We start from the raw sequence: 12169 nt of genomic DNA on the forward strand, positions 1-12169 counted from the left end.
GGAGCAAAACCAAACAGGACCTTCCTGCTGGAAATGGACTATGAAAGGCAGTTTAGAATGTCTGCCTGAACTCCAAGAGCTAGCACTCCACCAATCAGCTCTCAGTTTAATTTCCTCCATGATGTTTTGGGAAACTCTCCCTCTGAAAAGATTAATGTTCAGGCCCAAACCAACAATTGTAAATAAGTGATTAAATAAATGTAAGTGTACCCAGACCTGACTGTCCCTGACCTGACAGTTCCCCTATCTGACACTGCGTACGCCACACTCTTCAGGGATGTCATTGCAATGCTACTAAACTCTAGGCCTTGGCATTTCAATCTGGTGTGAATGGGTGTAGTGGGGACTAGGAAAATGCAGATGCAGCTGAACCTCGACTATGAAACCAAGCTGGTGTTCTGGGACGAGGGATTCATCAAGAAGTGGAGATTGTTTATGTGTATAGTATGCAATGTCTTCACACATGACTCTGCAAACCTCAACTCAGGATGCATATTGTTGTGTGTAGTAGGTAGAAATATGCCCCATGCCTTCTCGGACATTAGATCACTAATGGTAACCACACCTGGGGCTCTGCAGAGCGTCCGAGACTAAGCTAGTGGGCTGCGAAGTGGACTGTTGCTTGTCCCTGGAGAGGAGAGTGTATACAGCAAGGGGCTGTCCCTAAAATATGTTGAAGATTTGGGTTAGGTGGGTGGGAGAGGGCTGTGGGAAAACGACAGTATGCATTGTTTTAATCCTGAATCTTTCAGTTGGAGTAATGTAACCCGCTGGTACCCTCTGCCTAGGTGTGTTCCCAAACTTATGCTGCTCTACTGAGCCAGCTGTATTATACTCAAGTTGTACCTAAACTTGTGTTTGTTTTGTTTTATGGCAAAATAATAAACAGAATTGTAAATTAAAAATGGTAACCACAGAATTGCACATATGAGAGATTGCATCTCATAAAAACAAGAAGTAATCACCACACTAACAACAATATTTATGGTACAAAACAGAAGAGGGTAAATTATACCAAATAGTACACAAAAAATAGTATAAACTGCACACATTCCCTGTGCTTATTTGAGTGCTTGTTTGCGGCAATCCCAAAAAAGCTTAAAACATGCAATATAAAGCAGAGAATACACAAAAAAGTAGAAATAATTAGCACTGCATGTGTTAAATGTAATGCTAACAGAAGGAATTCAAAACATCAAAGTTGGAATACAACGTTGATTTAGGGGCCACCCATTTGAAGAGTTGTTTGCCCAGTTGATGATGAACACAACAGGTTCGAACCATCGTCACTAATTTATTGGGGGAGTGGGCCACACCAGATAAACAGTCAAACCCACAACCGCAGCGCATCACTGCCAATGGGCATGAAAAGACTACCTACAAAAAACTTGTTTTCAGGGTTCGAACATGAAGGTGTGGGTGCTTCCACTCCCATTGAATGACTAGGGAAGCCACGTAGTGGTAAAATTAGGTCTTTGGAAAGCTGTGTCCAGCACGTACCAAAGATAAATTGAGCCCAAAATAGTGCTGAGGCTGAGATGTTTTATTGATGTAGGTGATTCAGCCAATTAAAAAAGTGATATGTACACATTTCGCTCTCATTTACCATAGGTCCTCATATTTCTAGAAGAGATCATCCTAATTTTACTATGCTATATTTTCATGCATGTAGAGGTTCGTCCAAATGATGCTGTGCAGCTTTTTTCAAAGTCTATATAACTGCCAAAGCACCTCTTACATCACACATCTGCTAATATTAATCAAGAAACCCCATGTTGTTAGGAATGTTTTTAACCTCCAAAATAAAGCTACATTGAAATTGTCTCAAGACAAATAGTGTGCCACATTCACAAGTTGGGTTTGCTGCATTATGCAGTAGGCCAGAATAGATGCTTCAACTGTTCGCCAGTTTGCCAATGACCAAAAAAAACACAGTAGGTACAAGATGGTAGAAGCAGCCATTCACTACCATCAGCCGCGAGGAGGAGCGGGCTGGAGCCCTCTCCCTTCTTCAGCAACACCTGCTGATCATCGACGCTACTAGCCCCACAGATCCAGATGGCTACAATCCGATGAGAATTAAAGCCTAAGGAAAGCAACCGCTTCGTTTGCTGCACAGCCGACTGCATCCGGATCAGCCAATAATATATTATTTTGACCCGAAGCGCGCCCCATTCGAAAATGACTGGCGTGACGCAGGCCCATAACGTGGCTCGTATTGGTTGCTAAGCAATCTGATTGTATTTCCCCCAGCATGAACGGCCGGTAGGCGGAAGCCGTTGGAGGAAGGCCAGGAGAAAGGCCCGGTTTGCCTTCTGTTCGCCGAGGCACGCTGCATGCTGCTACTTCAGTCTACTAAGGTATGATGCCCTCAACATCAATCCCTTATCATTAAACAAAGGTTATCTTGCCGCAGATACCTACTATGATCATGCCACTTAAGCACGCGCATGTTGACTGTTACAAAAATTCTATAATCTTCCATGCTGCCTCTCACAGCCGGCCAATTCCCTGCATATCACATCGCCACAGCTCGCATGTGACTCACGCCTAGACCAACAATGCAACCTTCCGTTCCTGTGACTCAGCCACCGTGTCATTCGTTCGGAGCGCTATTACTGCCACAGTGCAGACTGTAACGACATTCCAACCTATTACTAGCTTTCCATTTTACTTGTCTCTTGCGCGCATCGAACCGTACGGCATACTGCGCATATTTGTCAGCTAATTGTATACTGATTTAGCCTACTGCTTATCTGAACTTTATCTGGGACTAGCCTACTGTTTATTTGACCAACATTATCTGGGACTAGCCTACTGTTTATTTGCCCAACTGTATCTGGGACTAGTCCACTGCTTATTTGAGCTGCCCAATTGTATCTGGGATTAGCCCACTGGTTATTTTGAGCTGCCTAACTTTATCTGGGACTAGCCCACTGCTTATATGTGCTGCCCAACTGTATTTGGGATTATATACTAAAAATAAGGGATGCCTGCTACTATGTCTATGGTCCTCCAGGCAGGTAGACAATGAGAAACGAGGGGGTGGACCAACTAGACCAAAGATGACAAGATACTGTTTATCAACTCATAGTAAAACATCATATTTATTTTACAAATACGGAAAACAGTTTCACAGAAATTAATAAGTAGGCTCAATGCACAAAAAGCATCCCTCCACATTCTATTCACTCATAACTCACACAAACATTCCGTAAGCCGCATTTCGCAAATGTCAAGACTCATCTCATGAGCTATACAGCCACGCAGCGCCCGAATTACAGTAACCCACGCCTACCAAAGCCGCAACCAATTGGGCCCATGAGCAGACATAAGAAGCACTCATTTTAGCCTAGATTCAAGCTCGCTAAGGCAGGCAGCAGCAGTTTTCCCATGAAAGCTGCTCAAATCTGGAACTCTCTCCCACAGCTCAGAGAGGAACCACCTTACCTGATCTTCAGACGCAACTACATTAACTTGCTCAAATCATCTGACTTGTAGGCTTGTCTGTTATGCCTTGTGTCACACATCAGTATTGTATCTATACCTTCTCCCTAGTACCTCTTTACATGACTGTTGTATATTTGTATATCTGTATTTTTTTCTGTGGGTTAATATGTACTTATGCTTATTAGCTGTAACATTGTAACCTAAGCCGTGCATCTGATTTAACTGTTGCGCCCTGATACCCCCGGATCTGGTGCGCATTATCAATAAATAAACAAACCAAAACAAATATCATTCCTGAACTGGCTTGCAGAACCACAGAGGAAGTCTAATTGTTTAAAGGGAGGCAATAGTGTACCAGGTTCTACACACTTTTAGAATGTTTAAACTTACGCACATTACTATATGGCGCTTAACATCAACTATAGATGCACACTATTCTATATCTGAAGGGGGTATCCTACTTACTCGTGGTAGCATTACTGATAATTCCCATTCCTTCAGAGGCACCCTGATTTCCCAAATCCTGTTCTTCTTCGTGTTTGATCGTAAATAACTTAGCAGTGTTCACAGAAGGACAGCAAGCTGTAGAGAGGAAATGTGATGTTAAAACCTGAGAGCTTTACAATTCATATCAAAATCTCAGCAACAGGTCAAATCGCATCCAAATTCGATCTGTTCACTTCTTTGACAACCTTTCCTTCCGTTCATTACTTGAGGCTTTGTAATTAGAAGTCGAATTCCTCTTTTTCACTGGGGTCATAAAGAGGATCATCTTTCGTAAGTGAGTGAGTAAATACAGTTATATTGCATTCATCAGCAGAACAGACCATCTATTGGCACTGTGGTGGATCAATATAATGAAGGAATTAATACATGAATTAGGTGCCAAAAAACCAAGAAGTATCATTGCAGCACTCACAAAATAAGCATTTACATTCACAATAATCAAAAAAGTACATAGCATAAAACAATAAATACACAACAACGGTCAGAGGATAAGTCCAATAAGTAAAATAGAGCCAGTAACACTAACACCAGGAAGGAGAAAACAGGGGTAGGCCTACTTTGATAATCAAGAGACATAGGGGTTTATGTCAAAATGCAAAGCAGTATGGGGAGAAAGGCAGGTATGAGCACAGGTGTCATAGAAAGAATTAGGTTTACTACTATACCAATTGAATCAGACAATACAATTACTTTAGCTTTTTGCAATCTCATGGGATTTATCCTGTATTTGCCTTTCATCATTTCATTGTGGTTTTCAGGTATTTCTGACATACTGGGCCCGATTCATAGAATCGGGCGCTTAAAAGGCGCAAGGGCCACGTGCCGAGAAGGAGCGCTCGCCTGGCGTGGCGCAGAGAAATCTTTGCACGGCACGCATATTCATGGATTCCCAGAGGTATCAGTAGCCGTGGCGCAAGTAACAGTAAGCTGTGCGAATAACGCCCCCACGCACAGTAAAAAGCAAGTGAAATGCCTGAGACGGTGCAAGCTTCCGCACGCTAATCCTGGGCCACCATACAGTCCCTCCCCCCAGCAAAATCGCGGAGAAACACCCCACGATCCCCATCCACACCCCAGCGTAATTGCACGAAAGCAGCTTGCAAACCATGTCTGCACCCCAGTGTAATTGCGTGAACACTCTGTGATGCCCGTCCGCACCCCAGCATAACCCCGTGAAAAAAGCTTGCAACCCCATCCGCACCCCAGCGTAAGCGTATGAAAACACCCTGCGAACCCTGTGCGCCCCCCTTAGAAAACACGTGCCCTCCCACGCAAGGCCTGGCCCACCACTAGCCAAATGGTGCCCAACACCTCGCAATTCGCGGCATGTATCCCCCTCCAGACGGGAGAACCCAACCCCCATCACCCGTGACCCCACCCTGCAGGCAGTCCCCTCCACATTGGAGAACCCATCCCCCATCACCCGTGACCCCACCCTGCAGGCAGCCCCTCCACATGGGACATCACCTGCATGATGAACCCTGCCATAGTGATACATCATCACTCCATCGATTTTGTGTCGTGCACCTTGACTGCTGTGTAATGACACCAGCCAGAATATCCACCGGAACATGTATCCTGCAAACAAAAATGAATGCATTCACCCAGCCCACATCCATGAGTGTGGCAGTTGGGCAAACAGAATAGCTGTCCACAACCATCTCGCAACATACACATGTAACAAGTGAATGTAAAAGTAAGGTCCTGCTGTGGCCATGTGACAATCTCATGACATCAATACCCAGGGACAAATTGTTCACCAATGACAGAATCAAAAGCACCCTCAATGTGTGCCACATGAACAAAGACTGGCCAGGTGTACCACAGCCTGAGCTTCATTGAACTGCTATTCCTAGAAGAGAATCCCAAATAAACACATCACTGGTTTGTCCATGTGTGAAGGACATGGCAATCAGACAGTGCACCACGCACTAAGACTGCAACTGTCAGCCAATGTGTAAATACCAAAAAATGCCAATACTGTATCCCAGGGCAAGAGGTTGATCAACACCAGAGATGATGATTACTGTAAAAACACATGCCGGTGAAGTGGAAAGCACCACCTGTGTGTTACACAGCATCAAGCAAATCATGTGCAAATGTCGTGAACATGTAGTCACCTCACCCACCTCACACACAAACACAGTCAGGACAAATACCCAGTGATGCTGCACATGTGAAAGGAAATGCCATTTGCCTTTGCACACACACAATCCCACTTCACACACCACCACTGGTCCACCCCATGTGTATACTCACCCCGCAAATAAACCGTGAACATAACACATGCAAGTAAGCAACCACACACATGACTAATAATGGGCAGGATCAGGGCTACTAAATGGACTACCAAAGAGGCACACTGCAAAAATAACTGTGACCCACAATGACTGTGAGAGTAAAAAATAAATATACTCAACAGTTGTATTTTAACCATACATACTGTGAATAAAATCAGAAATCAGAAATCATAATCTTAAAAGATGTCCATGTAAAAATAGCAAAATAAAAATGACCATGTGTATGAAAATAATGACACTAAAAAATTACAAAAATTACAAATAAAACACCTCAAACACACAAAAAACGATATACAAGAAAACATGGAGAATAGTCTAGAGTCCACTCGAAAACAAATAAAAGGAAACTTACACATACAGAACAATGTACAAAAAAATTGGAGTAATGTCTGTGATCCAAGCTCCAAATAATAAGGAAAACTGAAAGGAAACTTATATCTACAAAACTATGTACACAGGCAGCGGGCTAGTCCTCCTTGTCACCAATGTCACTCAATGTCTGGGCCAGGGCATCATCGAACACTGCGTCCAATTCCCCTAGGCGGGCCTCCTTACTCTCGAGGGCTTGCAGGGACTCCAGCATGGACCTCTCCATTCCCTCACACACCCTGCAAGTATCCTCGAGGATGGCAGCCCGCCTCTCTGCCCAACGCAGTGCAATCTCTGCCCTGGCCATGGTGACTCTCGCCTCCCGAGCCCGCTGCCTCTCTGCCCCCGATTCGATGCCCATATAGCACAAACACAGAAGTCCTCGTTCTAAAGTCCACATTTGCGTTCTGCTTGATGCCGGATACCTGTCTGCTTGAGATGGGATGCCCTGAGTACAATAGCCTCCTACTTTGAGCCTGCTGCTGCCAAATCACCCGGGCCTGCTTCGTGTGGACACCCTCTGGGCTGTTGACATCACCCGGGGGTGTTGGGCCCGTGCCCAGCTCCTGGGTGCCTGCTCTCCCTCCATTGCCATTGCTCCTGTCATTCCCTGGATCGGCATGGTGACCACCTCAGCTGATCCACTGTCGACTCACAACTCATGCAGGGATGTTAGCTCCACCAGACGGGCCGACATGGGTGGGACTGGTGCTCAGGGGCTCCTGGGGGTTTCTGGGCTGGAAGGTGCCCGGGAGTACGACTGGAGCACAGAGGAGCAAGACGAGGAGGGGGATACATTTGTAGCCAGCCCATGCAGCACATTCGAGACCAGGAATGCTACTAGCCAGTTCAGGAGATACCAGACGTCATTGCGATGTACAAGCACACAATTGCAAGCATGCACATCATCACAAATGATGCCGGTATACTTCCCAATACCAACTAGTAGGGGTACCACTCTGTCCCGAATGGCAACATCCGCAGGCATTGGGGTGTCAGTCTGGGTGGAAACAACTGACACCTGCGGATGGGTCCGCCTTGGGCATGCCGGCAGGTGCATACTGCTGCAGGTGCTGACCCAGGGACAGGAATTTGCACCGGTACCTCCACTGTGACCTGCACAGCCTCATGCCTCTGGGTCAGGACTGCAGCAGTCACACCCACCTCACCCCCCCCCCCCCCAATCCCCATGGACTGGGCTAATACAGCCCCTTCCTTCTCCCCCACCAACCTGGAAGCCTCCTGAGCATCTTCTGCAATGGATGACCCCTGTGTCTGCTCACCTGTCTTCCCCGCTGCCGAGGAGTCCACATCCACCTTCGCCATCTTGGACCTTCCCTCAGCAGCTGTGGCCGATGGTTGAGACTCTGCACCAGCCTCCTCGCTCCCCGAAGATGTCGTGTCCAGGGGGCGTGACTGGGCCTTGTGTCTCTGCCCGGTGGGTGTATCCCTGCTGCCTTGCTCCACAGCACTTCCTCTGCCCTCTTCTTCCAACGCAACTGTTGATAAGGAGACATAGAACACAAACATCAGGGTACTGCACCGATGTGTGTTTTGCAAAATAAAATATGCGCATGAAGTACACTGCTAAAGGGTACAACCATCATCACCCTCCACAACACACAGGTACATACATACACATACATGTCTGTCCTTCACAACAGACAATCAAATCGGTGGACATGCAACGTGACACAACCTATCAATTGTGCATGCTGCACACACATGTGTCATGGGCCATATACATGTCATGCACACACATCACCTGACAGTCCTCAAGCAATGCACTGAGCTTTCACATCAGAGTCCCCTCAACAGCAATCACGGAACAAGACTAGGTCACACATTGAAATGCACCTGTTACATCCATCCAGGAGTGATGGCCAGTCACACAGTCGCATCTTAGACACACAGACATGAACACCATGCATGTTCATGATGTTGACAACACCACCCATCTGTCAAACCTCTCACATGGGCACATCTCAGACACATGTAACAAACCATCTGCACGTCGTGAAATGCTGCAGTACAAGACACAATGCAAAAGTAAGACCATTAAAATTACACATGGTTCATAGAACACATGTAGAGGACTGTCTGGGACATGCACACAGACATCCGTACAAGAGGCATACTTGCTGTAAGGTCAAGGTGCACATTCCCACCATACATCAACATGCACATGCACTGTGGAGGCCAGCAAAACATGGACATTCACCTGACGACTCCAGACGTTGCTGCAAATTGCTGATCTGGGTGTGCAGTGCTGGGTAGAATTTCTCCAGGACTCGCATGTCAGTGGTGTTCATCCGGCCCCTGCGCCCACCCCGTTTGGCGCCAGCCTGAAGGAAGCGCAGGGCCTTGCTGTGGGTCCTGGATTTGAGGACCTCCCAGTGCTTGCACACGTGGTGGTAGTCATGGGGTGCCACCCGCTCCTCGTTGATGGCACCTACGATCTGGTCCCAGATCAACTTCCGTCTTTCCTTGCCGACTTGCGTTGGGCCGTGGAAGAGGGCTTCATAATGTCCTACGACATGCTCCACCAGGATGTCAACTTCCCTAGCAGTGAAGTTGACAGTCCTCTGCCTCGCTGCGGTGGGGTTGCCACTCACCTCAGATGATGGTGCCTGAGACATGGCACCCCCGAGGCAGGTGTGGGTGGGCAAGGTGGTCCTGGGGCTGGGCTGTGGAGCGGTGGTAATGGAATGGCACGTTGGGAGTCTTCGGGATCAGCTGAGGTGGTTACCTGGCCAAGAACAGGAGCACTGGCAATGGCTGGACAGCAGGCACTCAAATTGCAGGGCAAGTGGGCAGCAGGCACACACAGTGGGCAGGCAGCAGCAGATGGCTCGTAGGAGGCAGCTCAGGGCAGTAGGAGGCAGGTAAAAAGGCTTGTAGGCAGGAGCGTGCGTCTTCCGTGTTTCTCACGTGGGCAGCCGGAAACAGAGTGACGGTTACTACGTACGTGCGAATTTAGCACGTACACGTGAAATCAGAGGAAAGGGCCTAATCGTGTAAGTTAGTTGACACGCGCTGGGTGTTGGCGTTCACATTCCGGATAAAGGATTGCGTAGGAGAACATTAAATCGCACATGCGAATTGGAGTGGATGGACGTGTGGACTTCAGAGAATTTTGGGGTGCCACGCAATTTGTTTACTCCTGTGACAGTGTGTGCTTCTTATTTTGGTGGGGGATTTGCCTCCACGCACACGCACATGTACTTTTCTTTTTTCTGAGGCTAACAGTGTGTCGCGTATGCATTATTCATACTCAGTGCCCCTGTGTATCGCATACCCCCATTCTTAACATCACAGTAGCTTTGCTGGGCTTCGTGTATGCATTTTTTGGGTTGCTGGGTGCCACAAAATACCGCGTAACGAGGGGTCGCGTACATGCATTTTTGATATTTGGGGTGCCTGTGCGTTACGCCTCCCGTTCATTTTTTCACCAATGGTAAAATTGAGCCTTGCTGGACCATACTAGTACGTTTTACATTAAGTACCCTGCCCTCTCACTCCAATTGCCCATGCCAATTGCTTGGTGTGCCTCCCATTGTACAAATCCATCTGTACCATGAGTGGGAAGGCCCCAAGAGGGAAAGGTGGCAGAGGTGGGCGAGGTGGCTGTTAGGCAGAAACCTGTGCAGTTCCCTTGGGGAACACTGCAAAAGATTTAAGACTACAGGTAGAGCAGTAAACCCCTTTGGTAGCAGTCTGTACCACCCAGATTTACCTGGTAGCTGTGGCTGAGCAGTCAGACTTCTCTCAAGAAGAGTTAGGCAGTATGTACAGTATACACAATATGTACCAAAACACAATAGCACAAGCAAACACTGACCAGAGCTTGGTTTCAAAAGTATATAGTTATTTATTTAAAATACACATAAGTTAAAAACACTCTAGCAAAAATATAGTAAAAGCACTTCAACACAGTTATACTGAAAGTAAATTCAATCCTTTCTCCTATCTAGACAACTCTAGGTTAACACCACTTAATTAAAACAGAGGTGAGTGCTTAACGTTAGATGACACTCTAGTAGTTTCCAAGAAAGGGAGAGAAAAAGCAGAAATAGGTTAGACACACCACTCTAAGGTCCAGAACACTTGCAATAGGCTTAAAGAAGAATAAAGTCACAGGTGAGCAAAAGTCACTAGGCAGGGCCCACTCTTAGAGTAGCCGGAGCGAAAATGTGCCCAAGATCACACTGTTAGTTAGAGATTCAAAGTCTTGCAAAGAGTCAAAAAGAGTTTAGAGTGGCTCAGAAAGTTTAGCCAAAGTGTCCCAGGCACTCCCAGGTTCGAAAGCCGGGGACTAAATCTACCCCGTACAGTCGGTAGCAAGGGAAGCCAGGCGGAACACAGTACCTTAAGCGGAAAGGATCCTCCAGCGGGGGCAGTTGTTCCAGGCAGCGACAGCAAGGCTCGACGTCGGTCAGGGGAGAAGAATATCTCGCTGAAGAGCAGAAGAGAAAGGTCGTAGCACTGCCCGGGAAGAAACCAGCCGCGGAGTCCTCCGGTTAAAGGGTTGGTACCGACTTTCGCGGTATGGGGGTAAAGTGTGGTATTCCGGATGCCGGGGTGCTTGGCACAGGCAAGGCGGCCACGAGATACCTCAAAAGGACGGAAAGAAGGCGAAAACTGGTTGTCCCCACCAGTCAAGGGAAGGAGCCACTCCGTTAAGAGTTCTCCTCGGTCGTCGGGAAAAAAGTGGTGAGACGGTTCAGCAGGGCTCCACCGGGTGGTGTCGTCGAAGCAGGTCGGCTCAGCTCTTCCCTCGTCGGATTCTTGGTCCTGTGGCGACTTCTGAAGTCCCAGTCCCCAAAGCCCTGCTTTTATGCAGCAAACCCCCATTCACCCAGCCTAGCTGTCACTCAAACATGCTAAGTGGTGAGCCGGGCGGCTCACCACTTGGGCCAATCAGGACGGAGTGCGACTTGAGTTACCAAGGTAACTCAGTCCAGGGTGCCTAAATCCCCCTCCACCCCTCCTAAGTACCCCAGACAGAGTGGCACCACTTTGGAGGGCTTCTGTGGAGAAGCCCGCCAAAAGTGGAACAAAGGGCTCCACTTTGGGTCAGAGTTACAGAGGCGAACACCAACGCCATTTTAGAATCAAGTTTTGGCAAAAAGTCCCAACCGGAGTTATAAAAATAAATATATAAACCGGCGGTATGTTTAAGGCTACCGTAAATAAATAATTAAATGTGTTAGCCTAAAACAATGGGAAATCCCATAGGGAAATATTCGCGGTCGAATATAAAAAGTAGTTTCCACTGCCACCAGCCAAAACTCGATCAGGGGGGACGGAGACGTGCCCCCTCGACTAACAGACCCTGGGGCAATCGAATTGCCCCAGCCAGTACGTCCACAATATGATGGTTTGTACTGGTTCTGTTCAGGATTCAAGACTAGCAAAGTCTTTGGTGACTTTACATGCCCTGGGAGACAGTAGTCAGTCCCAGGGTATGGAGTCTATGTTGGGGAGTCCCTAGGACACCCCTGGGTCACGGCACAGAGGGTGCTGTGTGACCCACATCACAA

At 47.5% G+C, this 12169-nt stretch overlaps 1 protein-coding gene across 3 annotated transcripts in view; it reads right to left on the reverse strand.

The window, feature by feature from the left end:
• The window catches only part of LOC138453802 (zinc finger protein 777-like), a 499705-nt gene that overhangs the window by 249301 nt on the left and 238235 nt on the right, over positions 1–12169 (reverse strand). For 2 of the 3 annotated variants that reach the window (XM_069606973.1, XM_069606972.1), the window contains exon 5: positions 3916–4032. The exons of the other annotated variant lie outside the window; for it this stretch is intronic. In XM_069606973.1, coding sequence (XP_069463074.1) covers positions 3916–4032 — 117 coding nt within the window. The remainder of the gene's footprint in view (positions 1–3915; positions 4033–12169) is intronic. 3 annotated transcript variants of the gene reach the window in all.

Source organism: Ambystoma mexicanum, chromosome 4p (assembly GCF_040938575.1).
Source record: "Ambystoma mexicanum isolate Mex_15411 chromosome 4p, UKY_AmexF1_1, whole genome shotgun sequence".
NCBI classification, from domain to species: Eukaryota; Metazoa; Chordata; class Amphibia; order Caudata; family Ambystomatidae; genus Ambystoma; species Ambystoma mexicanum.